Here is a 27583-nt window from a genome sequence, read left to right on the forward strand (position 1 = left end):
GCTATAAGCAGACTATAATTGCTATCATAAATATCTTCTTTATTCGAATTCATTTCCAGAACTAATACATAGTGAATTTCCAGAACTAATACATGGAGAACTAGATCAGACAACAAAAGTGAAAGTTTGTATTGAATTCATGAAAAAAAAAGCCTGTAGTCTGCACTGCTGAATTCAAATTGATTGCTATAATTAATTAAAAGAAGCCAAAAGAAAGAGAAATTTTATTTTCGAATACATCTTATCATAGAAGAGAAATCCACCATTGAAGCTGTGAATCCACATGGCTGAACTGAAAACAGAACGTTGTATTGCTTAGTGTAAAACTTGATGGTTCTATTGATTTTGGTAATAATATTGGGCCCATGAGTAGCATAATCCAACTAAAATCAACATATTTTTTATTGAAAGTTCAGCAGAATCTACTAATCATAAACATAACCTACGCTAAAAGGATGTGAAACCCAACTACTAAAAGGGAATGAAACTTGTCTACCTGTACAATTCAGAAGCTAATAGAAACTTGAAATCCAGAACGAGGTATTGGGTGGAACGAAACCAAGAAATTTATCCCATGAGCTGGCATGGTTGGCGAAGCTGGTTTCCCTCTAAACTGAACTGGTTCATGCCTTCTCTCTCTTTCCCTCGAGCTCACGCATCCTTTACTTCTTGACTCTTATGACCTGAATCTTGTACATCTGAATCTGTTTTCCTCTAACTATTTGGGACTTTCTGCTTTTCCTTGCAGCTGATTCCTATTTCTTAATCTGTTCCTCAATCCTAGCTGCCGAGTTCTTTTTGTTTTCACCTATATAGTCGATAATGTTTCTATTTACACTTATTCAATTGATTTTGGCAGTTAGTATAGTTCTGCCAGCTTAAAGGGTGTAACCAGTACACGAGGCTCCCGCCACTGTGGGGTCTGGGGAGGGTTATAATGTACGCAGCCTTAATCCCTGCTTTTGTAGAGAGGCTGTTTCCAGACTCGAACCCGTGACTACTTGGTCACAATGGAGCAAAATTTACCATTGCACCAAGGCCCGCCCTTGTAGTTTTGCCTGCTATGTATTTGATAAATTCCTATTCTGATAGGCTCATCACAAATGATGTCTGGCCTTCATCATGGAGTGTTTTCATGGTTAGTGTAGCCCTAGCTTTCAAGTACACTTGGCATTAGGTGGTGCACATGTCCATTTCATAGTTAATATATGCCTGTATTTTTGCTTATAGAGAAGCTGTATTAAACACATACTGTATCATTTCCCTACGTGTATTATTGCACTGGAGTTTTGAAAAGTATTATTGCTGTACGTATCCGTACCCGTTTTATTGCTGTTCCTGAACTTACTATGGTTGTAACTGATTCACTTTTAGAATCTCCTGTTGAACATATATATCTTTCTGTTTTAAGCTTAAGCAACTTCATGTTTTTTTTAAAGCACAGACACTTTACGTCTTATTGTTGTTTTATTCAAATTTTTATGAGTAATTGTTGTTCTATTTTTCATTGGTCTGAACAGTGTTTTCAACTCACTGTTTGCAGCCTTATTTGACTTCCAACTAGCGGCTGAATTCAAGAGATGGATTCTTCCACGGTGCTCTTTAACCAACTGAAGGTTTAATGCTACTATTAGATTTCCTTCTTTCTTGGAACTTTTTTCTTTACTTTTTACAAATTATTTGCATGCTATTTGCACATTTTCCTTAAATGAACCACATTGTTGTGTTGAGCTAGGTTTTTGTGTCATTCAGAAAATTCTTTTAACTCTTCAGAATGTAACTAGAGCATTATTTTAACTAATTCATACAGGTGGTGAAACATGAATGGACAAACTGATCTATATTTGCTATTGTACAATCTTTCAAAGCCCAAGAATGGGTTGTGTGATTATGGTTTGGATATAGTATCAACTGTCAAGAAATTAACTAATTCATGCATTTGATGAGACAGGAATTGGAAAAACTTCTGTATACTTATTATTGGATGATCTTTTAAAGCCTAGGGCTGTGTTGTGTGATTATTGTTTTAAGTTAGTGTCAAGAAATCAATTAGATAAGTAACTCTCTGTAGACTGCACATTTGTTGATTGTGACATGGAATACTGATAGGTATGTCTAATTTGCATTGACACCAAATAGACAGCAGAGCCATTTTTCTTATTAGCTGGCCCCAATGTGATTGAATCTGAGGAGCACGTTCTACGAATGGCCAAAAATATAAAGAACATTACCTCCAAGTGAGTTCCATCTCTTCCAAACTGTGCCTTAGTTTTGGTGAAATATGTGGTTGAAAAAACACAGTTACATTTCCTTTTTAAACAATAAATGTAGCATGCTTCTTATCAATATTTTTATATCTGTTTATTCAGAATCGGCCTGCAGCTGGTGTTCAAGTCAAGCTTTGACAAAGCAAACCGTACTTCGCTCAAGTCATTTCGTGGTCCTGGTATGGTTGAAGGCTTGAAGGTAGAATTTTGTTTCTCTACTTTGGATTTTGTGTTGTTCAAAATATGAATTCCATTTAATACAGTCGTGGCCATTTCTGAAAATAATACTTTAATTAATTGCTACAACTATGTAACTATTTCTACTTCATCAAATATTCTACAAATTTAATTCTGCAATTTAGTAGTTTTAAATTATTAACATTGTACAAGCAATATGCTTGTTCTTTGATTTCTTAGCTGTTCTTATTACTCCTTTTTTTAATACAGATCCTTGAAAAGGTCAAAATGGCATATGATATCCCAATAGTGACTGATGTTCATGAGGCTAGCCAGGTATATTCTGCTCTATTCCTTATAAACACCCAACTGTTTCGTGTTGAATCGGTCCTTTAAGAGCATATTATATAGGTGAAGAAGCATTTATCACTCTGTATGCTACCACTTGGTCTTTTCATTTCTGTTTCCCATCTTTTCAGTATTCATTCTCTAATTTGTTTTATTATAAACTCCAAACACAAATAATAATAATAGTAAAATAAAAAATGAAATTAAATGTCTCATTTCTCTTTTGCATCTTCCTTTGCATGCAGTGTGAAGCTGTTGGCAGAGTTGCAGATATTATTCAGATCCCAGCTTTCCTATGCCGGCAGGTTACTATCGAGAACTTCCTGATCAATTTCTTTTTAGCCAATCTTAGAAAATATTTTATCAATGAATTTAATGACTCATGTAGGTTCTAATACTTCTCACTTTTTTTTTCCCCTTTTCCCTTTTATTACAGACAGATCTCCTAGTTGCAGCTGCCAAGACTGGAAAGATTATCAATATCAAGAAAGGCCAATTTTGTGCTCCTTCAGTAAGCATTCTGATCAACTATGTTGCTTTTTAATTTTCAGGAACCAGAAATATTTAAATATGTTGTAGTTGTTTTTCACTAATCCTTGGCCACTTTCCGTTACAATAGTAGAATATCAGCAGTTCCTAATTTATGGAATTACAGAAGTACTTTGTAATGCTTTTTTTATGGGTTTCCGTTAATTCCCGAATGCAGAAACACATTGTACTTGGTGGAGCCATGGATTGAGGTATCGGTATCGGATCGGCCAGATCGTATCGGTATCCGTCAAGGCCGATACCGATACCTGGTCGATCTTGGATCGGGTATCGAATTGACTGATCCGGGTCGATACCGGCCAATCTGGATCGGCATCGGCACAGACCAATTCCGATACCGATACCAATACCAATATCTCAATCCCTGAATGGAGGAGGTTGGACCAAGACTATTGCAACTGGGGTTAAACCTTTGTTATAACTCCCTGGACCTGGAGCATTGCACACTGTTTGAACAGAAAATAAATTTATCTTCATTAACTTTTTGGGTACCCTGGCAGTGATTTTGCTGAATGATTGGTAACAGTGATTTGTATTTTCATTTCCTGAGATGTGATAATGATTCATGTGCTCGATTCAGATCTTGAACTGGAGATGATAACTGATGTTTAATGAGGATTTTGTGTGCTGAAGTCTCCTCCCCTTGAAACACCTGATTGCAATTTTTATGTGGAACAAACATAAAAAACAAAGAACTATTTGTTTTTTGGCTCGTCTTCTGGACTGACTCATGTTATGCTAGAGCTCATTATTTTGTTCAACTTGGATATACAAATTTTTTTTTTCAAGCTTTTCCCAAGCATTGGGTTAATTAATAACTATGGGTATTTGTCAGGTGATGGTAAATTCTGCTGAAAAAGTTAGATTGGCTGGGAACCAGAATGTCATGGTCTGTGAGCGAGGAACAATGTTTGGCTATCGTAAGTCTTGCTTTTACCGTATCTTCAGAAAAAGAAGCTTCTAATCTAATAATTTAAGAAGTAAGAGTAACAGACTAACAGATGTATAAATTCATTACATCTCCGAAGTCCATCTTTGGAGGCTTTGAGATGCTACAGTTTATAGGCAAAGACAACAGTAGAAGTTGTTTTCAAAAGGTACCTTTGATAAAATTTAACCTTCCAATTTTTTGAGGTTAGGTGCTAACTAAGGCTGTTAAGATGCACAGACAATGGGGTTGGCAGGATGAAAATTGCTCCAGCATTGTACTATGAACATCCAAATGGCCCTTAGTATGATAGGGCTGTTGTTGGCTCACTTTATCTCGTTAAAGCATGCAAGGAATGAAGATACCTTGCACAGTTGGTCTCTTTCACAAAATGGTTACCCAGAACTCTGATATATACCAACCAAGCTACCTATCTCAACCAAAAAATAAAGTTCTGCAATGCCATCAGGCCTAGGGCCCATATTATCCTTCATAGCAAAGAAGCATTGCTGATTTCTTGTGGACTCTATGTCATGATCTGATAATTCCTTACCAAGGTATAATTTATATTTCACTTGTTACTCGATAAAACCATAGTTGTCACGGCATCTAGGCGACACCAACAAGGTGCCCGCCTAGGCAGCCAAGGTGCCTGGACGCCTAGGCAACGCCTTGACAACAATGGATAAAACACCAAGATTATCCTGAGCAATCTATTTTCAGCCATAATTCTGTCACCAGGATTCTCTGTAACTTTGTTGCCGTGCTTATCTTTTAGGCCAAGTATGCCTTTTATGACCTTGCCTTGAACATTAAGAATTTTGGAAGAATCTTTATTGAATTATTCAGACTTGAGCTTATTGACACAACTGCTGCTTCATGTATGCTTCACTGTCAGTAGCAGGAGTCCTTGAGGCTGCTCCTTGTTAAGAGTACCGTTAGAATTAGTAGTCTGGGGGTATTTTGGTCTGTCTAATGTCTGAGGTTTATTGCTGTTTCTGTTTTATTTTATTTTCTGTACTTGGGGTATATTGGGTATTTCCATTGTAATTGGGATTAAGTGATATAAATATTATGTTCTCCGCTCACGATTCAATTAATTAGAATCGTGAGGGAAGTTCCTTGCTTCCTAATTGATCTCCCTTCTTCTTCTCTTTTCTTCTTCTCTGCTGATTACAGTTGCTGGTCAGAATTGTTACATGGTATCAGAGCATTAATTCTGATCCACATTCTTACTCTCTTCTGCTGTTTTGAAGTTTTTTTTATTGTCCCCTCTTATCGTGGTCCACAGCAACCAGATGCTGTCTTATATGCCCTGAACCCTAGTCGTATTATGATGAAGGACTAGGGTTCCCTGCTATGCTGAAGATTGGCTGTCTATACAGTCTGATTGTTGGAGTGCTGTCTTTCCCCTGCTGAGATCGATCTTCCAAAACCCTGTGGAAATCGATTTTTTTGTTTCTCCTGGATTTCCCTGCTGAGATCGATCTTCATTGGCTGCTGGTCTGAGATATTTTTCCCTGCTGTTTGGTAATTTGTTTGGCCATAAATTGGCTTCTCCTTGACTATTGTCTCACGCTTATCGGATTTCTTGTTTTTGCCCTACTTTGGGTTTTGCTGTGGTTGAAATCGATTTGGCTTGGTTCTTCTATCTGTTTGCTGCATCCGTCCAAGCTTCAAGGTGTTGTTTATGTGGTTATCATGGCTGATTCCAAGCCTTCCACAGATAACTTTAATGTTCAGATCACTACCATCAAGTTGAATGGTGCTTCGAACTATCTCCTTTGGTCTCAAGCCTTTGAAGTATATGTTACTGCTCGCCGGAAGATGACTTACCTTACTGTGACTCCTCCAGCCTCTACTGATGATAAATATGAAGATTGGAAGGCTGAGAATGCAACCCTCCTCTGCTGGCTTTGGAATAGCATGGAGCCCTCCACAGCCTCAAACGTAATGTTTCATAAGACTGCCAAGGGTGTTTGGGAAGAACTCAAGGAGAGCTATTCTCAAGATACTAATCTCTCTCGGATTTGTGATTTATATGAGAAAATTTTCTCCTTCAAGCAAGAAGGAAAATCCCTTGGCGAATACTACAGTTCTTTGAAGGGCATGTGGGAGGAACTCAATGTGTACCAGCCTATATCTACTGATGCTGCTGTGATTAAGGCTCAATGTTCTGAATTTCTTGTTGCTAAGTTCCTCTCTGGGTTAGATTCTGATCTTCAATCGGTCAAAAGCCAATTATTGACTGGTGAGAGGATCCCCTCTATGAATGAAGCTTACTGTCGCATACAAAGGGTTGTCTCTCCCTCCACGGTTAAAACTGATGCTGCCCGTGCCTCTAAGGATAATTCTGCCCTGTTTACTTCTACTGGAGGATGTAGCCGTAGTGGTGGTACCTCTTCTCGTGGTGGCCGTGGTTCTGGAGCTGGCCGTGGCCGTGGGGCTGGTTCTGGTGTTCGAGGGGTTGGTTCGGACACTGCTGGTTCATCTTCTAGTGATGGTGGTTCTCGATGGTGTACTCATTGCAATCGTCCTAACCACACTGTTGACAGATGCTGGCTGAAACATGGTAAACCACAGTGGGCTCGAGAGCAGTTTGCCAATGCGGCAGTTTCTGATGGAGCGGCTGACTCTATGCATCCTCCGAACACTAATCATGGGTCTCCTACTGATGGTGGTAGGGCTTCTAGTGATCTGGTTTCTCAACTGCTCAAACGAGTTCAACAACTGGAGGCATCATCTTCTACTCCCACAGCCACTCTTGCCCACTCAGGTACTACTGCGTGTTTAGCCTCTTCATCCTCTCCGTGGGTCATTAATTCCGGTGCCTCTTCTCATATGATTGGTAAGCCTAATTTATTTTCCTCTTTTACTTAGTCTACTACACCATCTCGGATTTCCATTGCCGATGGATCCTCTATTCCTGTTACTGGTAATGGGGATATTCCCTTGTCCTCTGATCTTTCTCTGACTGATGTTCTTCATGTACCTAGGTTGCCTCTTAATCTTTTGTCTGTTAGTCAGTTAACTAAGTCTTTAAATTGTTCTATAACCTTTCATCCTTCTCATTGTGTTTTCCAGGATCTTGCGACAAGGACGATGATTGGTGGCGAGCATGAGAAGGGTGGTCTCTATTATTTTGATTTGGCGTCTTCACCAACAACGGTTGTTGCTACTTCTTCTGATGTTTCTCCATTACATTGGCACTATCGGGTAGGACATCCTTCCTTATCCAAGCTACACCATCTGGTTCCTAGCTGCAAAGCTATCTCCCGTCTTGAATGTGAAGCTTGTGAGCTTGGCAAGCATCATCGCACTGTTTTTCCTTTGAGTCCAGAGTCTAGGAGTACTTCGTTATTTCAGTTAGTCCATTCTGATATTTGGGGTCCATGTAGGGTTAAGAGTCGATTAGGTTTTCGTTATTTTGTCAGTTTTATTGATGATCATTCTCGGATGACATGGTTGTACCTCTTGAAGGATAGATCTGAGTTTGTATCTGTTTTTCAACAATTTATAATGAAATTCGTGTTCAATTTGGTGTTCATTTGAAAGTTTTGCATACTAATAATGCTTTGGAAATAGTTTAGCGTGAGGTTTTTTCATTTTGTTCTGACAATGGCATTCTTCATCAAATTAGTTGCTCTTACACACCACAACAAAATGGTGTGGCGGAGCGCAAAAACCGCCATTTGTTAGACATTACTAGGTCTTTAATGTTTCATATGAATGTCCCTCCTCTCTATTGGGCTGATGCAGTGTTGACTGCCTGCTTCTTGATTAATCGTATGCCCTCTTCCATTCTTCATAATCAAATTCCCTTTAATGTTGTTTTTCCGGAGCGGGCTGTTTTCTCTCTTCCTCCTTGTGTTTTTGGTTGTCAATGTTTTGTTCATATTCTTCGTTCTGGTCTTGATAAGTTATCACCTAGGGCTGTTTTCTCTCTTCCTCCTTGTGTTTTGGTTGTCAAGTGTATGTTCCTTGGATATTCACGTACCCAGAAGGGGTATTGGTGTTTTGGTCCTGTTTCTTGCCAGCAATTTGTTTCCGCTGATGTGACCTTCTTCGAAAATACTCATTATTTTGCTGGTTCTCCCGGTAATGTTGATCTTCCTATTGATACTGGTGTTGCTGGTCCGGTTGATGCTGCTGTCCCTCCACTTCCGTTAGTTGCTAATCCTGATTCCAGGCCTCTGCGGGTTTATCACCGCCGTACACAACAGCAGCCGCGGCCTGTGCTACCTCAAAATGTTGATGCTGCCCCTCTACCCCCACCAACTGCAACCTTGCTTGCGGATACCCCTTTGGATACTGATGATCGTCCTATTGCATTGCGCAAAGGTATTCGTACTTGCACTCAAAATAGTTCCCTTTACCCGATGGCACATTATGTTTCTGTTGCTCATCTCCCACCTCCTTATCATGCTTTTGCTACCACGCTGCACTCTACCTTTGTTCCCACCTCTTATACAGTTGCCTTATCTCACCCGGGGTGGAAACATGCTATGGATGTGGAGATGGATGCCTTGATATCTCGTAAGACTTGGTCACTTGTGGATCTACCACTTGGTAAAGATCTTGTTAAGTGTCGTTGGGTGTATACAGTTAAGTATAATCCCGATGGAATTGTGGAACGGCTTAAGGCCCGGTTGGTTGCGAAAGGGTTTACACAGACCTATGGGGTCGACTACTTTGAGACCTTCTCTCCTGTTGCCCGGTTGAATTCTATTCGTATCATTCTTTCTTTGGCGGTTAACCTTGATTGGCCTCTTTTTCAGATGGATGTGAAGAACGCCTTCTTATATGGCGATCTCCAGGAGGAGGTATATATGGAGCAACCTCCTGGGTATGTTGCTTAGGGGGAGGATAGTCTCCGGGTTTGTCGCCTTCATAAGGCAATTTATGGACTAAAACAATCTCCTCGTGCATGGTTTGACAAATTCAGTAGTGTTGTGGCCATAGTTGTCACGGCGTCACGGCGATCCAAGTCGGTGGAGGGGTGTCACGTTGATATATCGACATGTCGCTCGCCATGGCAATACCATGGCGAGCATGTCGACCATGTTTTATTTTTTATTTTCTCTATTTTTAATGCCATTTAGTATGCTATAGTATATATCCTATAACATAAAAAATCAGCATGAAAGTGTACTACTAATATACTATGGTTTAATTCATGAAAGTGTAATATCCATTAGTGTACATGAAAGTATGAAAACATAGATTAGCCTATCAAATAACTGTGTATGTGTGCCTGTGTGCCTGTGTGCAAGGTAAGAAGAAGAAAAAATATAAAAAAACACCATCTATGTGGTAAGCTGAGCAATCGCAAGGCAAGAAGAAGGAAAAAAAAAGCGAGAGAACTATCGGCTGTAATAAATCCCTCCACCCCCCATTCTGTCTCTCGACTTTCTCCCTGTCTTTGTGTGTGTAATTGTGTATGTGTGGCTGTGTGCGGGCAGAAGAAGATAAAAAAACACCTTCTCTTTCTATGTGCAAGCCTGCAATTGCAAGGCAAGAAGAAGAAACAAAAACCGAGAGGTCTATGATTGTGTGCAAGCTTGCAAATCGCAAGGCGAAGAAGAAAAAAAAAAAAAAAGCGAGAGGTCTGCGATTGTAAGCAAGCCTGCAACTACAAGGCAAGAAGAAGAAAAAGGAAAAAAAAAAAAACGAGAGGTTTGTCATGTGTGCAAACTCGCTAATGAAGTAAGAAGAAGAAGTTAAGAAGAAGAAGAAGAACGACGGAGAAAGTGAAGAAGATGAAGAAGTGAGAAGAAGCAAGAAGAAGAAGAAGAAGAAGAAGAAGCTGAAGAAGAAGGATCGAGTCGCACTCATGGGAGGAGACAGGTGGAGATTGGAGAAGAAGAAGAACCAAATAAATAAAAAATAAAAAATTACTTACCGGAGGTTGCTGGGAGGGGTTCAAACTTGCCAAGAGTTGCGGACTTGCGCTTCAGTTCTTCTTCTTCTTCTTCTTCTTCTTCTCACTTCTTCGTCTTCTTGACTCCTTCGATCTCCGGACGTCTCACGAAGTCTCTCTTCTGTCTTGACAAACTTTGCGATTTTTAAAATCCCCAAATTTCAATTCCAATTAGGGATTTAGGGAATACTACTAAAGTGTACTGTTTAATCTTTAATGATTTTAATTTTTAATGTTAATGTGATCAATACAAATGAAGGAAAAAGCATTTAAGCTTTAAAAAAAAAAAATTTAAAACCTGAGTTTTTTACACTTCTATCGACCGATATGCCCATATATCGTGATATGGCGTCCATGGCGATACCATGTACGCCATATCGGGCGATATTTATACATGAGCCATGTCGAAGGTCGATATGCCAGTTTCTCCAGTGCCAGGACGCCATGGCGGCGCCATGGCGACGCCGTGACAACTATGGTTGTGGCTGGTTATGGGTTCTCTCAGTGCTACTCTGATCAGTCTATCTTTGTTAGACGTCAGGGGTCTAAAGTGATCATCCTTGTAGTCTATGTCGATGACATTATTATTACTGGTAATGATGTTTTTGGAATTACACAGGTGAAGAATTATTTACATGATCATTTCTAGATCAAGGACTTGGGTAGCCTCAGGTACTTTCTTGGCATTGAGGTTGTTCGCTCCTCTCGAGGTCTTAGCCTGTCCTAGAGAAAGTATGTTCTTGATTTACTTGATGAGACAGGAATGTTAGGTTGCAAACCTATTGATACTCCTATGGATCCCCACGTCAAATTTGGTGCTTCTGATGACAAAGAGTTTGGTGACATACATCAGTATCGACGCCTGGTCAGTAAACTTATTTATCTTACAGTAACTCGTCCTGACATCTCCTTCGCCGTGGGGGTTGTTAGCCAGTTCATGCAAAATCCTAAACAAGTACATTGGGATGCTGCTTGTCGCATTCTAAGATATCTCAAAGGTGCTCCTGGCAAGGGATTAGTATATTGTCGCCATGGTCATACCAGCGTGGTTGGATTCTCTGATGCTGACTGGGCTGGTTCTGATGGCGATAGAAGATCGACTACAGGTTATTGTACCTTCTTTGGAGGAAATTTGGTTACTTGGAAGAGCAAGAAACAGACGACTGTAGCTCGTTCCAATGCTGAGGCTGAATACAGAGCCATGGCTCATACAGCTGCAAAGTTGATGTGGGTTCGTTCGTTCCTTATTGAGCTTGGTTATTCTAGTGATCAGCCCATGGAGATGTACTGTGATAACCAAGCTGCTATTTACATTGCCAACAATCCTGTCTTTCATGAACGGACCAAGCACATTGAAGTTGATTGTCATTTTGTTCGAGATGCGGTTCAAAAGAAGCTCATTGTCACTCCATTTGTTCGTTCACAATTTCAGCTTGGAGATATGTTTACGAAGGCCTTGTTTCGACCTCAGTTCTTGGATGGTTGTTCCAAGCTGGCTCTTGGTGATGTCTACGCTCCAGCTTGAGGGGGAGTGTTAAGAGTACCGTTAGAATTAGTAGTCTGGGGGTATTTTGGTCTGTCTTATGTCTGAGGTTTATTGCTGTTTCTGTTTTATTTTATTTTTTGTACTTGGGGTATATTGGGTATTTCCATTGTAATTGGGATTAAGTGATATAAATATTATGTTCTTCCCTCACGATTCAATTAATTAGAATTGTGAGGGAAGTTCCTTGCTTCCTAATCGATCTCCCTTCTTCTTCTCTTTTCTTCTTCTCTGCTGATCACAGTTGCAGGTCAGAATTGTTACACTCCTCATTTTTTAAAATTAGTGTTAGTACAGCTACTGAACAGAGGATGCCGAGTGGCATCTTGGCTTGTGGACAATGAACCTATCAATCTGATTTAGAAGTTAATTAAAGAGTTTTACTTCTCTGCCTGAGTTTTAGCCTTTAATGATTTAAGCAACATCTTGTTCATCAACTGAGGAAGGGAGAGATGTAACTTGAGCTTCCTAGTGACCAGATCAATGAGTAAAGATGGAGTTCATCATCCTCCTTTGGTTGCTTTAATCTACATGATTTGATGACCATATTAAATTTTAATGTGTAGATGATTTGATTGTCGACCCGCGCAACCTGGAGTGGATGAGGGAAGCTAATTGTCCTGTTGTAAGTGAATAATCATTGTTTCAAACTTCATTTTATGTCTGCTTATTTTCTGGTCATTTACGCAATCCTTTTTTTTTTTTTTTTTTGTTCCAATTAAGCAGCGGCCTGTTTAATGGAATTTGTTTCCTCACAGGTAGCCGATATTACACATTCATTGCAGCAGCCTGCTGGAAAGAAGGTGTGTCCCATTGTTTTCTATTTGAAGTTATAGTTGGAAATTCTGTTTATCCTTGACTACTACAAATACATACAGATACTCAATGAATTTATAACATTTCAATTGTCTTCATGTTAATCACTTTGGGTTTGAGTGCTGAAGTTGTAATTCTGTGATTAATGAAAAAGAGGCACAAATGTCCCCCTTCTTTTTACCTTAATGAAACTGAAAATGCATGAAGATTGTATATGTTATTCTGGATGAATTATTGAATCTATTATTTACAAGCTACCGGGAATTCTTGTGGTGAGATTTATAGGGGTAGTACCATGGATTATTTAGGAAAGGAACTCAACTCTTTAAGGATTCTTTCCACTCAACATACAGCTCTTAGATTTGATCAGAGTGGTCGACTGGGCTTCAGCATCTGACATCTTTAGGGGCTCATCAACTGACTCTTCAATTTGAAGATGTTGGTTGGCTCATTCTTGCCACCCATCTTTTGTTATTTAGGTTCCCTTGGTTCATCCTCCTTTGGTTGCAGTTAAACTAAACTTAGATGGCTGCTCCAGAGGCAATGGAGGTCCTTCTGGTATTTGATTTAAGGGATGTGATCAGGCTCCTCTGAATATTAGATGTTATTTGATGTCATAATCTGGTCTCATTAACTGATCAGGCTCCTCTGAATATTAGGTGTTATTTGATGTCATAACCTGGTCTCATTAACACTGCTACTGCCTCTCATTTCTTAAATAAGTCTTTTTCAGTTAGCAACGAAAATCAATACATTTACACTGGATGTGATTTTTTACCTGTTGAAAAAAAAAGGTGCTGATTCTGTGCCAGAATCAGGTTTAGGGTAACCTGCATTTTCTCTCTGTTTGTATTGTTTTGTTTGCAATGCTTGCAAGCTGTTATTCTCTTTCTCACAGAAATGTTAAATCATGGGGAAACGAAAAATAAATATCATATACCCTTATGTTCAGTTATGAAATGACTAAATTGTTTCCTGTTGCAACATTTTTTCCCAGTCATTTTAAGTATGCTTACTATGTCAATTTCTTTTTTTACTAACTTTTATTAGTTACTTTTGGGTTATATCTAGATAAATCTATTTCCTTCTTTTTACTTATTAGTTTCTGAAAGAACTGGTATTTGCGAGATCATGTTTACAAGCAAGGTGTTTGAAGGAGGATCTGCTTCAGAAACACCGTAAAGGTGTATGTAGTCCTAGATTGGTAGAGGACCAACTAGGAGCCTGTTGAGTATGTCTTGTATTCCAAGGATCAGTGTGATGCGGATCCGACCCGACCCGACATAGAAGGCACTTTTCTCTCATTCTAGGGTTAGACAAAATAACTTTTATCTTCATTTTGGTTAGTGAAAAGTTTGTCGATGCTCTTCCAGTGGACATAGGTTACTTGTGAAACTGAACCACGTAAATCTGTTTGTATTTGCGATTGTCTTGTTTGTTGCTCTCTTCGATCTCATATTTGGCCATCTTGTGCGATTGTGTTTTAACAGAGCCAATTAACCAGGATCTGTTATGAACAGGTGAAACGGCTAGGTCAAAATAAGGTTTTTGGTGAAATTGGGGTTAGGGTTTGATGTATGGGTTATGTCAAGTGGAGTTAGGGGAGTCTATCAGTGAAGCCGTGAAGGTCCTAAAATGTTTTGATGGATGGAAGTGTGTAAACTTGAATGGGCAGCAAGTTAGGGTCAGGGTTTCAGGTTTTGGAAAAGAGGAAAAGATGGATTTCTAGGGTTTGGCTGGACAGAAGTTAACCAAACTTGAATGGTTTGGTCAGATTTGTAGATTGTTCTGACGATTGGTTTGGGCTGGGCAGAAATTAGGGTTTTGGGTTTTGATTTGAGAAGGTGGGATGTTAGGGTTTTAATGGGAGATGGTGGCTGGGCTTAGGATCGAGTGGAGCTTGATGGTGGAGGAGTATGTGGTCTGAATTTGGGGTTTCATGGATCAATAGACAGGTCTGGTTCGATGGTTGGTGTAGTAAAAGTGAAAAATTAAAAAGGGGGATAACTAGGGTTGGGGTTGTAGAGGATTAGGAGAAGAATGATGGGGATGGGGATGCTTCCAACTTACTTGTAGTTGCAGAATTTTCCAGGAAGCAACTTGTTTGCTGGAGAAACTTGAATAAAAATTGAATCTTGAACTGAAATTTGAATAAAAATCAGATTTTAGACAGAAAACTTTATTAGAGCTTCAATAGAACCACCCGGGCTTCACACCACAATGTGTCGATTGGATCAAACACCAATCCCACCAGCTTTGATCAAACACAAGCAATTCTTCAAAGAAGAATCATAGTTGCAGAGCATCAATAGCATATTTTAAAAATTTCAGAGGTGAGAATAACTCCCCCACCGAATCCTTTATTTATAATGGCCAAAGGCCCAATTCCTATGCAGCCTAGGAATGTAAATACTCCTAGCCAGCTAACTCTGATATCACCTCTCTTGACTAATTCGTGGGAGATGTGGACCCAAAGAAAAACAAAATTAAATAAAATAAAAAAAGGTGACTTAAGTCACTTAAATTGAACCACCTGTTTAAACTAGCTTTGGACCCATTCAATTTAAAACACTAAAACATGAAATTAAACTAAGTATAAAGTTAATCCCGTATGCAACCTATGTACCCTTACTGTAGGCCCATAAAAGTGGCCTATTACATAGAAAACCCATGGCACCAGAGGCCCAACATGTATATAACCCAACTCTAAACTTATTCCTAATAAAACAGCCTATTTTGGTGATGAATCTTCATCAATTCTGGATGGTCTAAGTTATGCAGGAGAATCTTAATTTTTAAAACCATTTTTACCAAATAGTTTACGAGACAAGAAGTTCCAAATAATTGGTGTTTAGGTTATATCAGTGTTCCATCAATTAAACCTGGTTCTTAGGTTATACAATGTGTCTGCATCAGTTACCTTCAGGGTTTAAAGTATCGGTACGTATCATATCGGTACCGATGCGTCTCTTTTTTTTAAAATGGTTTGTCTCGGATTGTATTGAAATGTATCGGCCGATACGATATGATACGACCGATACATATCGATACCATCAATACGTCCGGTAAAGGGTTCCATGGGTGGTTTAATATACGGCTCGATACATTCCGATACCATCGATACATTTCATAAAAAAGCTCTTTTCACTCATAGACTTGATACTGCTCCTATTCTAACGGAAAAATGAAGGAAAACTGTCAACCAAGAGTCTAAAATCTTGCATTTATTCTTGGTTTTTCACACTTTTGGACTAAAAAACGAATCAAGGAGTGCTACAACATCATCCTTTGCATCATCCAATACTCTTCATGGCTATAGACGATTACAACATGTAAGAAACCTCATCTTTTATAAGAATTTCATTTAATGCACTTGTTTGGTTATACATTATTCTCCATTTTAGTGTTTATGCATGATACTTGTTATATATTGTTTTTTGGTCCAAAAGTGTATTTCCATGTTTATATTGGTCATTACTATGCGTATTTGTAGTGTTCGATACGTATTTCTGATACGATAGGATACGTCTCTTAAAATCACCCGACCGATACGATACCCGATACCGATACTTTAAACTTTGGTTACATTAATAACAAGTTAAATTGGTTTCTCTCACCTTTATTGCCTTGATAAAATAGACAGAGGTACAACCATTCTCAACTGATGTCTACAGAAATATAGTTAGCTTCCAAGATTCCCCTCCATGTTTACCATTTTCTGTTATTTAAATTTTTGTACCTTTATTTGTTTTGGTGCAACGGCCAAGGTTGCTCCATTCTGACCAAGTGGTCACGGGTTCGAGTTTGGAAACAGCCTCTCTGCGAAAGCAAGGGTCAGGCTGCGTACATTATGACCCTTTCCAGACCCTGCAGTGGCGGGAGCCTCGTGCACTGGGTACGCCCTTTTTTTATTTGTTTTGGTTTATAATTTTTATGTATTGCTGGTCTCTCCTATTGAACTTATACATCCACTTTCTGGTGTCTTAGTAGAGGTTCTTTTACCCAACTGCTTGACAATTTCCACTTTGTGAAAGTAGCTGACAGTTGTCTGCTTTTCTTAATTAGCTGGAAGGTGGAGGTGTTGCCAGTGGAGGTCTTCGTGAATTAATTCCATGTATTGCAAGGACAGCAGTTGCAGTTGGGGTGGACGGAATCTTCATGGAGGTACATGGCTAAAGTTTATGCGAATTTGTCATTTTACATTGCATTCTTTGATCAACTGTGTTTCTTCTTCACTCCTTGGTTTGGTTTACAGGACAATGGTTAAGAAAAGATAAGCACCAAAAAGTGCACAGCAAGTTCTCTTGTAGTTGTAATTAGTTTATAGGGAAAGTAAGCAACAATAAAACCATAGTTTCCAAACAGTCCTAGAGGAGCTTTTCTTCTCCACTTGCGCTCACCTTATGAAAAGCTAAAAATTTCCCTTTTGGTGATTAGGTGCATGATGATCCTCTAAATGCCCCTGTTGATGGTCCAACACAATGGGTATGTAACTTTCGATGCGGTAGCCCAAATCCCATTTTGTTATTGTTGGGATCATTCTTGCTATTAAAGAAACTTCCATTCCAGAAAAAAAAAGAGAAATGGATCTTGCTGCCAAAAATAATATTCAATTAAAACACATCTTTTGACATCTTCTGTTTCTTTATTGGAATAGCCTCTTCGCCACTTGGAGGAGTTATTAGAGGAGCTCGTGACAATTGCTGTAAGTATTTACCTGTGTAAGATGTAGGGAAATTACTTTCGGTGTTGAATACTTGCATTAGAACTGGAAAAAACCATCTCCATACCTGTGTCATCATATGGCAGATGTACAAGCTGTCACCCCGGTAGTTGTACAAGCATCTGTCATGGGTTGCCAACATGATGAACCATCAACTTAGATGTGGTGTCGTTAAGGCTGTTCTCCCTTACCACTCATTCCCAAAAATGCACTTAATCAGTTGGGGAAAGAAAAAAAAAAAAGGTTTAGGACCCCTACTTGTATGGTCTGGGAATTCAACAGCGCTTCCATCTTGCTGCAAGTATCCTCAAAGTTATTCAATCTATATCCTTCTATATTTGTTGAGATGGATTTTTACTCACGTTTCTTCTCTCTTTGTTGTCTCAGAGGGTGAGCAAGGGGAAACAATCATTCAAAATAGATCTCACACCTTTTCGTGATGAGCCTTGAAAATGTTCACGAGGATAAACATGCTATGACAACATGATGTGAAGCTAATTTGTTTCATTTGTAATATCAGATCAGATTAACATTTTGTCATATGCAGGTTATGCACTTTGCAATTTCAGATAGTGGAAATTATTTTCATGCATAGGTTATGAAGGATTTGACACAAAAATAAGCTTTCTAACTTCTTAGTTTTTTTCTAATGGTTCTGCAGACCTGTATTTGTACTCATCTTCATGACCTTAAACCTGTAACCATTGACCACCATCTGTCGAGCTTACTGAAGTAGAACCCACTCTCAGGAGGGAAAATAGGTTGAGGCGCTGGGGAGGTATATTCTATAACAAAGCCTGTCTGCGGGATGGCAATTTGAATTTGATCAAATAATCCCAAATCTGGTTATATCTACTCCAACAATGAGACTTAAATGATATGATCATTTTGGTTTTGGACAACCGCTCTACAAACTTCAAGTGTGAGTTGTTACTCATCAAATGGTGGGTTCAGTAGTTGAACCCTATCTTTGGCAATGGAAACTATATGATTCTGGTGAGAAGATATGTCAAACCATATATACCTTTCTAGGATTGAACTAGCTCTGGGTGAAAGTAGAGGTTAGTTCTCCAATTTATAAAACTATTAGGGTTTTCCTTTTTTCCCTCTTCCGCCGTCGTGCCTTCGAAACTATTTTCTTACCAAAAAACGATTAGGGTTTTCTTTTTTTTCCCTTTTCCATCGCCGTGCCTTCGAAACCATTTCCTTTTGCTTTGAACTTTATATCTCTGCCGGTATGGCATGCTACCTTCTCCATCCGTTTGTGGCGTGCACCTTCTCCGCCCGTTGTAGCGTGTAACCTCTGCCTTGCCGACGTCGTCGCTGATGATGATGACGTCGATGACTATGGAATAGCATCGCCCCTCCTGGGCTATCCCTCACCTTCAAAAGGCCACTGCTCACCCTCTCCCCTCAGCTCATCCCCTACTCACGCTCAACGTAAACCCCTGTTCACCCTCTCCGGTGGGAGTTGCAATGTTTATTTTGAGCTTACCCCCATCGCACCTCCTGCTCATCCTCACTGCCTTCATCGCACCTCCTGTTCACCCTCACCGTCCTCAACGCACCACCCTGCCCACCCCTTTCCATCTCTATGCATCCGCTTGGCTCTGTTTTTCTTTTTCTTTTTTTTGTTTGTGGCTGTGTAGTTTTTGCAGATTCCGATGTTAGTGGCGAAGCCCTTCCCCCTTCCGATTGGGCAGTCACCGTCGTCAACGATGGTGAAGCTACTCGAAATGTGCGCCCTGGAATTGATGCAACGACCATTAAGAACTTCATTGGGCCCCGTGCATACTGTGGCTTTCCCTATCTCCCAGGGTTGTGTCTGGTGTGCGGCATAAAAAATGATGTCTTCTTTTTGTTTATTGCTGATGTATTCCTTTTTTATGGCACGTTCGTGTATGCGCTTCATTATGTAAGCTGTGTCTACAACGAGTTTTCTTGGGATGTGGTTGTTACCCATACCCTCCCCCGACCAGTCCTGCCTTTGACATGTATGTCAGGACCATATGTCTCTCCTTGGTTTCTGAACCTTGTCAGTTTTGAAACCTTGTGTATCACATGTCAACTATTTGTGTTATGTTTCTTGTTTTCTTTCTTTTGGCGTTGGGCGTGCATGAATGAATTGCCTGCTTTCTACAAAAAAAAAAAAAAAAAAAAAACTATTTATAGGATTAAGTTTTCATTCACTCATGGTGATGTAATTCTATGATTGGACTTGGGTTCATCATTTACTTCCACATCCTATTGGTCATGGTTGGTAATGTTTTTCTCCAGTCCAACATGGTCAGATTCAGTGGATTAAGAAATTCTCTTTTCATCGTGGGATGGAGAGAAACTGGATTCTTATTAACTATGTTCGGGAGTGTGGCCTACGCCAGCACTCCCATGAGTTTGTCTCTCTCTTCTTCATATGAAAAGACATCTCTGCCCCCTTGTTTCGAGGAAGAGAGACAGACTCATGGGAGTGCTGGTGTTAGCCACACTCTTGCAAAACAATAGTTAGGGGACCTAACATTTTGAGAAATTGCAATTAAGGTATTCCATGTTTCACATATTATATTTGGGATACGTAAACCAGAATAACATTACTTTGATTAATAAGAATTTTTTTATTTTCAATTTTACCCTTGTAAACCATCTCCCTGTTTTTTGAACAGAACACTACCATGATTTATTATTCAAAACGTCCCTGGACCATCTCCTTGTCAGCATTCTATTTGTATGTGCAACTTTCCATTTGGCTCCATTGTAGTTCCCAACCACTGGAAAAAAAATTTGCTGCTACACTTGTAGCAGAGATGCTCCTGCTACAAGGCTAGCACCCAAGGAAATGGAATAATCCACTTCCCCTTTGGGTTCATAAATATCCTCCTAGGTTTTAGTATTTTCTAAAATATCCCTCAAGATCCCATTTCCTTGGCTGCCAGCCTTGTAGTAGGAACATCCCTACTACAAGTGTAGTAGCAAAATTTCATCCCCAACCACTTATCTTGTCCCGCACGACTCACCAACTCCAGCTCCATCATCGACCTATTCACTTCCACCTGTCCCAGCCCCATCCCCCATTTGCAACTCCCCCCCCTCGCGATCTTTATCGCCTACGGTTCCCTGCCCGGTACGGTTCCTACAATTCCCTAACAAGGGGGGCAAAATGACCATTCCAACCCCTGATCGAACACTCTGCCCGTGTGGGGTTCACCGTCCTCTTATTAGAGGCACTAGGGAACTGTACCGGGCAGGGAACCGTAGGTGATAATTTTCCCTCGACCTGCCCCAACGGCAACTCACTCCACACCCTCCTCCTTGCATAACCACCCCAACCCCACATGCAACACCCCTCCCTCTCCCGCTCAGTCTCCCCTCCCCTGACCCTGCCCCTGCCCTGCAACCACACCTCCCCCTCCCCACCCCCTGTTTTTCCTCCCCAACCCAATCTGAAACCTTGCCCCTTCAACAATTTTTTTCCCTTTGAAGTCTTGGCCTTGCTGGCATGATCTCAACCTCACTAACCTACTTCTTTACTGTTTCTACTTTATTCTGACCGGGCTGAAATAGATGACCTGTAAGAAAGATGGAAGATGGTCGGGTGACTGCGAGGTTAAACCGCGGTAACTCCGATGGCTAAGTTAGAACCGAGCGACGATTAATATTTAATGAGATAAGGTTTGGGTCATGAAGTCTCTACCTGCTTTTGTCAGATACTGTTCTTTATATAGTCTGGGTCGGTTTGCCTTACAATCCGATTGAGTGGATGGTGAGCTGTAACAGACCGACACTGTTGCTGGGTCGGTCTTCTCAAGTTGAGATATTATAAGTGCATTGATGATGAGGGCCCACTTGGTCGTACAATGTCAGAAGTCCTTGCAGTTGTATCGACACTTGTATGAGTATATTTTTATGTATATCAGTGGTAATATGGAAGAACTTGGTATTTCGATCTCCAAAGAGAATCCATTTATCTCTAGACTTTTGTTGCCATAATAGCTCTTCTGATGGGCCAATTTTTTTGGTAACGCACTAAGTTATTTCTCATTTAAGAACCAAGAGGTATCTCGCAAACTAGGAGGGATGGTATACAGATCGGTTAAAGCCTCTTTGTACTCTTCCATCTCACAAAAATTATTACCCACATAATTTTTGTTCCAATCCTTGAGACTTTTTTGCAAACTTTTAAGCTTGTTGCAAACCATGAAGGAAGGAGAGCCCCTATCTCTAGTATAGGACCACGAAGAAGAAACCACCTCCATGAAACTGGGTTCAATAAGCCAGAGAGCTTCAAAACGAAAAGGTTTAAAACCCAGTTGCTTAACCTTTCAGGCCTCAAGATGATTGTCTTGTGATCAGAAGATGCAACAATTTCAGTAAGAACCGTAGCATGAGGGTACAAGTTGAACCAAGCCGCATTGGAGAAGAACCTATATAATTTGGCTTCGATCCTTCTGCTTCCAACTTGTCTATTGTCCCAGGTAAAATTTAGCCCAACTTGATGAATTTCAGAAATGCAAGCCATGTTGACAAAATTGTTGAGTGGTGCCAATTGGCTTTGCGATAGACTTCTGCCCCCAGATTCATCATCACAGCTAAGGTAGGAGTTCCAATCACTTGCAAGAACCTAAGGTTTATCAATAAAAAGTGCGAGATTAAGGAGTGAATCAAACTGAGCCTTCCTCACTGAATACGAACAACTCAAATAGACGAACGTCAAAGTCCACGATTGATTGGAATCCCTAAAGAACATGTCGACATGAGTACACCAATCATTTTTCCACAGGATGTTACAAACAATATTGCTGGACCACATGAGGACCGTACCACCTGCTACATTGTGGGCTGGAGAACAATCAAAATGAGAGAAATTGAGAGATTTGTAGAAACTGAGCAAGTTTGGACTTGATTTCTTCATCTCTGAACGGAAGCACACAGCTGGTCGATGTTAATTTATAAGTTGGCGAAGCTCTCGTTTTGTCAAGGGTTGACCAATCCCTCAGCAATTAAGAGCAAGGACACCCATATCCCTCCAGGTATCTGTTTTTGGCCAGCCACCAACGCCTCAAAATAAAAAATAAATGTTGAGTTCTTAGCCGTTTTAGCTTTCATCGATGTTTCACCGTCACCGGGAGTGCAAAGTAGTAGAACCAAAGGATCATTCTCTTCAACTCCAGAATGGAATCCTAATGATATCAAGGGCCCATCCCATAAACCAGAACTGAAGACTTCGTCTTACATGTTGAATCACACTCTCAGAAAAATCCACCTAAGGAACATGGAAGCTTGGAAGATCTAACTTGAAGACAACTCTGCTGCCAAAATGATCCACAAAAAGCCTTAGAACTTAGGCTATCATCAAGAAGGAAAGATCAGGGGACTAAATCGGTAAAATCTCTATGAAGCGAGAATGAACTTCACACAACTTGACCATATGAACCACCACAAGTAGGGGAGCAGCAGGGATTTGAGAAGGCTGGGAAAATCTTTCTCCAAGACCGATAATAAAACAGAGCATAGAAGAGATGACAACCTAAACTAGTAGGCTTCAAATAAACCAGAGACATAGAGAAGAAGAAATGCATGCAATAGAAGATATAAAGATCAATGCATGCAGTAATTACAAGGAAGATCTTCAGTAATGCATTTAACTAAAGATGAACTCATCTTCACGAGCAGAGCAACAACAAAGAACACTAGTAATCAACAGTAACACCATCAGAAAAGTGGGAGAAGAAAGGACTAACAGCGTGTACATAATGGAAGTACAACTCTTTAGAGGGTTAAACTAACCACCCCGGCACAAATAGAAGGGTGTGTGTATGACCTTTTCAGCAAGATCACCACCAACAACAATCTCCTCGAAGATGATGCTAACCACCCTCAAACTTGTAGTGAGGGAAAGAACTCACAATGGAAACCGGAAGTTGCAAAAAGGAAGAGGAAGGGGTACAAAACAGATAGTGAAGCAAGGATTTAGCCTTCGAATCTTAAGATTCAGGCAAGAGAAGCGATGGAGAAGCCAACTTTGGTAGCTCCACTCGCTTCCCTCGGGTATTCTGCTTCTAGAGCCGCTCCTTTCCCTTCCCTTCTGTACGTCTTGTACTTCCTCCTATCTGAAGTCTAAAGTCTAGCCCTCGTATGTCTTTTGTCCTAGTAGGACACAACTTCTCATCTAACCGTAGAGTGCAAATTCTCCTCACTTGGTCAGCTTGTTGGACCATTGGGGATGGATAAATGAGGTATAGTGGATGGGTGATTGATTGTAGAGGATGGTTATGAACAAGGTCGATGGATAGATCATTCTTCCCATTATATCTACCCCTAACTGTAGCACTGTCTCTTTTCATTTCTTTCATCCTCTGACTAAAAAGACGGTAACTGATTGTATTCTTTGTATATCTCTTTTATATTGTTAGTCTTAATGAGGGAGGCACGTAATCTGATTGGGTGACTGAAAGACAAACCTTGAATTTTCTAATTCCAATACTAGAAGGTACTCCTTCTTTGCAAGTATTCAAGTGCTATGAATCATTGGAGGTGCTTCGCTTTCGGACTCAAGAGGTAATCCTAAACCCGTATTGAGATGTTTGTTTTGAATACCCTATACTGCGTGAGGATCTATTCTTTATATCAAATCGGGAAAGTTTCAATTCAGTACCATTCCCTCCTTTAGATGACTCGTATGAGAGCCCCTCCCACGATGGCCTACCTATGTCATAAGAAGGTGACGACGAGCAAGAAAGCAAGGTTGATCAACTGGAAGCAAAGATGGTAGAAGAAAGGGCAAGTTGCTAAACTTTTGACATCAATAAGCTCATTGGAAAGCCAGACAACAGACCATCAAGATCATGTATTGCTAGGTTTTTTTAAGGAATATATTAGGGGAAGGTTTATTCAAATTAAAACCATAGGAACATTTGTAGTAGTAGCAGGTGACATATTTGATTATGAGGAGCTAGTGAAGGTAGCAAAAGATTGGATGAGAAAGAAGTGTTGTTGTCAAATGGATCTGGGATTGGAATATAGTTAGGACGAATATGTTAGAGAAATGAAAAATGAAGGAGGAAGTTTGAAGAATAAAATGGAAAATTGATGGTAGAAGCAGAGAGTGGGATGTATTGGGTTTTTGACTCGCATTGATTGCTTGGGGACTTACATGAGTTGTTGGGTTTTGGCTTGCATTTATTGTATTGGGATTCTCATGGTTAGCCTAGTGGTCAAGCTGGGTTGAGTGGGATGCAAGGGAAGGATGCTTGCACGCTAAGCTTTGTATCTCTATATATTTTGAGGGAGTTTAAAATGGGAAGAGAGACAAAGGGACATGCAAGATGTGAGGTGTGAGAGAGTGGATTGTTGTTGGGTTTATTGAGAGAGGGTGTACAAGGGATTTAGGTTTGGGTTTTGGGATTAAACTTAAACCATGCTTGTACTGTATTTTTTTCTCTTAGTGAAGAACAAGGGATCTCTCCGTGGATGTAGGCAAGTTTTTGCCGAACCACATAAATCTTGTGTGTTGTTTTTGTTTGCTTGTGTTTCTTCATCTTGGTTACGCTTCTGTCTGTCATGTATGAATCCCAACAAGTGGTATCAGAGCAGGGTTCAGTGGATCATCGCAATCGACACATGGAGATCCAGGTAATGACAGTGCACAAGGAGAGGAAGAAGGTTTCAAAGTAAATCGAAGGTACGATTCCGTGGCTAATCGGATCGTGTGAAGTTTTTTTTTCTTTGATTGTGGGGACGTATGGTAATAATACATTAGGTTTTGGATTTTTTTTTCTATTTATTTCAATTCAAGGAAAACTCGATGGTTGGAAGAAGTTGGAAGAAACTTCCCATCGATAGAGGTTTAGGCTTGAGGGAGATTTGAAAAAAAAAGAAGCATATTTAATGGATGTAATCATTACGATTATAGAAAAGAAACTGAGAAAGTGAAACGTTGCAACGACGGAGAAACGATGGCTCGGTGGTGTAAAAACAAAGGTAAAAAAAAATTGTTCTTTGCTGAGCCGATTTTGTATCGGTTTTGCTTTATATTAGGGTTTTGTATAGAGGGTATTGTGGTACGGAGGTTTGAGTTCCCTTAGGTTTTTTGACGTTTTTGGACTCAGTGGCAGGGACAAATCGAGCAGATTCCAATCCATTGTTGTAGATCTTGTGGGTTCATGCAAAGATCAACGGTGAACATGTTGATGGCGGGCATGAAGGGTACAGATCTAGTATCGGTGGTCTATAGGCTTGCAGGGAGTGTTGAAACAGGTGGAGCTCCTGTTGGAACTCGGGCAAGAGGTACAAGTAGACAGTAAAGACTGCAGGGGGTTCAAGCGATGAACAAGTGCAAGTCTGGAATGAAGCAGGTGACTTTTCCTTCAAATTAGATGAGGGGCGGTGATCTCTCAGAGCAGACTGCAGCGGTTGTAGAGATAGAGCAACGTCACGTCGTGCGACAATAGTGAGCTGTACGGGACACCCCGGGTGGGAGTGTGGGCCATCCTTGGCCGGCTTAGGTATGGCGGTCAAACAAAAGACACCCCAAGTGGCGCCATGGGGGTGTGGGTCATACCGGTTTGGGTATGGAAGTCAGGTAACTTGATTTGTTTAGTTACACATGTTCATTGGCCATTGTTATCGAATCAGGTGATATCAGGAAAGTGCTTATTCGGGTTGGTTGTGTAGTTGCTAGCTCCGTTGAAAGCCAATGGATTTTCTATTTGTGGTAATTACAAGCAGGTGGAGTTGCAACACTTCTCTAAAGTGACAGAATGCTCGTCAGGTGGAGAATTATTGGGTTTTTGATTGGCATTGATTGCATGGGGACTCACATGAGGTGTTGGGTTTTGGCTTGCATTTATTGCATTGGGATTCTCATGGTTAGCTTGATGGTCAAGCTGGGTTGAGTGGGAAGCAAGGGAAGGATGCTTGCACGCCAAGCTTTGTATTTTTATATATTTTGAGAGGGTTTAAAATGGGAAGAGAGACATAGGGACAAACAAGGGACATGCAAGATGTGAGGTGTGAGAGAGGGTGTACAAGGGATTTAGGTTTGGATTTTGGGATTAAACTTAAACCATGCTTGTACTGTATTTTTTTCTCTTAGTGAAGAACAGTGGATCTCTCCGTGGATGTAGGCAGGTTTTTGCTGAACCATGTAAATCTTGTGTGTTGTTTTTGTTTGCTAGTATTTTTTGGAATTGGGAGCTTTATATATATATTTTGTATAGAAGGGGGGGGGGGATCGAACCGGGGAGGGGATAAGGTACCAGCCAGGAGACTCGAACTCGAGACCTCCTGGTGAACATGGGCATGAAGCGCACCACGGCTCACCAACTGAGCTAGGCAGTTGTTGGTTGTTTGCTTGTATTTCTTCCTCTTGATTGCGCTTCTGTCTGTCGTGTGTCGATCCCAACAGGATATTGGGCTCTTTGGTAGCTGAGGAATACAGAACCTAAGCTAACAACCATTGTCGACATTCTTCTTTTACCATAAGTTGAACTGGACTTCATTTTTAAACTCATGAATGAAAAAGCCCAAAATTTAGGGGGAACACTCTGAAAGTAGTTGACGCTATAATTTTTCTATTCTTTAGTTGTCTTCTACAAAAGACGGAAGATGAAAATGGCGGTCCTTGCTACCAACTGAAAAAATGAGAGAATTAATGTGAGAAAAACGAGTCAATAAAATATATGATCACTGATCATGGAAGTGTATTGTGTAGATCTTCTACTATCACCGATTTCTGAAATAATGGTAGAAGAAATAGAGAAGGGCGAAAGACATTGACATGTTGGGGTTGGGTTTCTTCTTCATGTGCGGTGAAGAGCCTACCTAACACTCAAGTCAGTTACACACAAATCGACCAACTTTAGTTTTTTCTAGCTACCGACTTATCTTTGGTAACCTTATTATATATATATACATATTATGAATGGAGAGTTGCAACGTGCGAAGGTCCTTCTAAATCCGAGTATGAGTACGCTCCATTTCTGAATCTATGAAATAGATTTCTATTGTATGATCTTTTTTCGATTATAATTTTTTTCATGAGGGTGAAAGAAGAGAGGAAAGAAGGAAGAGAAGGTGCTATTTCATATTGACGACGTTCTTTCTATCAAGGGAAGAAGGAAAAGTATTGTGACTTCTTCGTATTTGTCACATTAGGTTTTGAGGTGAGAGTACTGTGATCTTGTGAATCCACTCTTATTTGGTGACTTACTTTGTAATCCAAGAAATGTTTGTTCTTGATGTTTTTGTAGCCTTTAGCATTGTCTAGAGAGAAGATCTTGTAACCCCATTATTTCTTATAGTGGAAGTTTTACCGAGA

At 40.2% G+C, this 27583-nt stretch overlaps 1 protein-coding gene across 2 annotated transcripts; it reads left to right on the forward strand.

Moving 5' to 3' along the window:
• Positions 1-1516: 1516 nt before the first annotated feature.
• Positions 1517-17945, forward strand: LOC122652626 (2-dehydro-3-deoxyphosphooctonate aldolase). Of its 2 annotated transcripts, XM_043846417.1 has the most exons (13): positions 1517-1616; positions 2140-2237; positions 2370-2466; positions 2715-2780; positions 3038-3097; positions 3229-3303; positions 4177-4261; positions 12299-12357; positions 12491-12535; positions 16614-16712; positions 16986-17033; positions 17206-17253; positions 17659-17945. In XM_043846417.1, exons 1-13 carry the CDS (start codon positions 1581-1583, stop codon positions 17719-17721), a joined length of 879 nt encoding a protein of 292 aa, XP_043702352.1. In that variant the 5' UTR covers positions 1517-1580; the 3' UTR covers positions 17722-17945. The 2 variants fall into 2 exon arrangements, with proteins under 2 accessions (XP_043702352.1, XP_043702353.1); XM_043846418.1 differs by lacking the exons at positions 16986-17033; positions 17206-17253; positions 17659-17945 and adding an exon at positions 16804-16959.
• The last annotated feature ends 9638 nt before the right edge of the window (positions 17946-27583 follow it).

This window comes from Telopea speciosissima, chromosome 2, assembly GCF_018873765.1.
Source record: "Telopea speciosissima isolate NSW1024214 ecotype Mountain lineage chromosome 2, Tspe_v1, whole genome shotgun sequence".
Classification (NCBI taxonomy): Eukaryota; Viridiplantae; Streptophyta; class Magnoliopsida; order Proteales; family Proteaceae; genus Telopea; species Telopea speciosissima.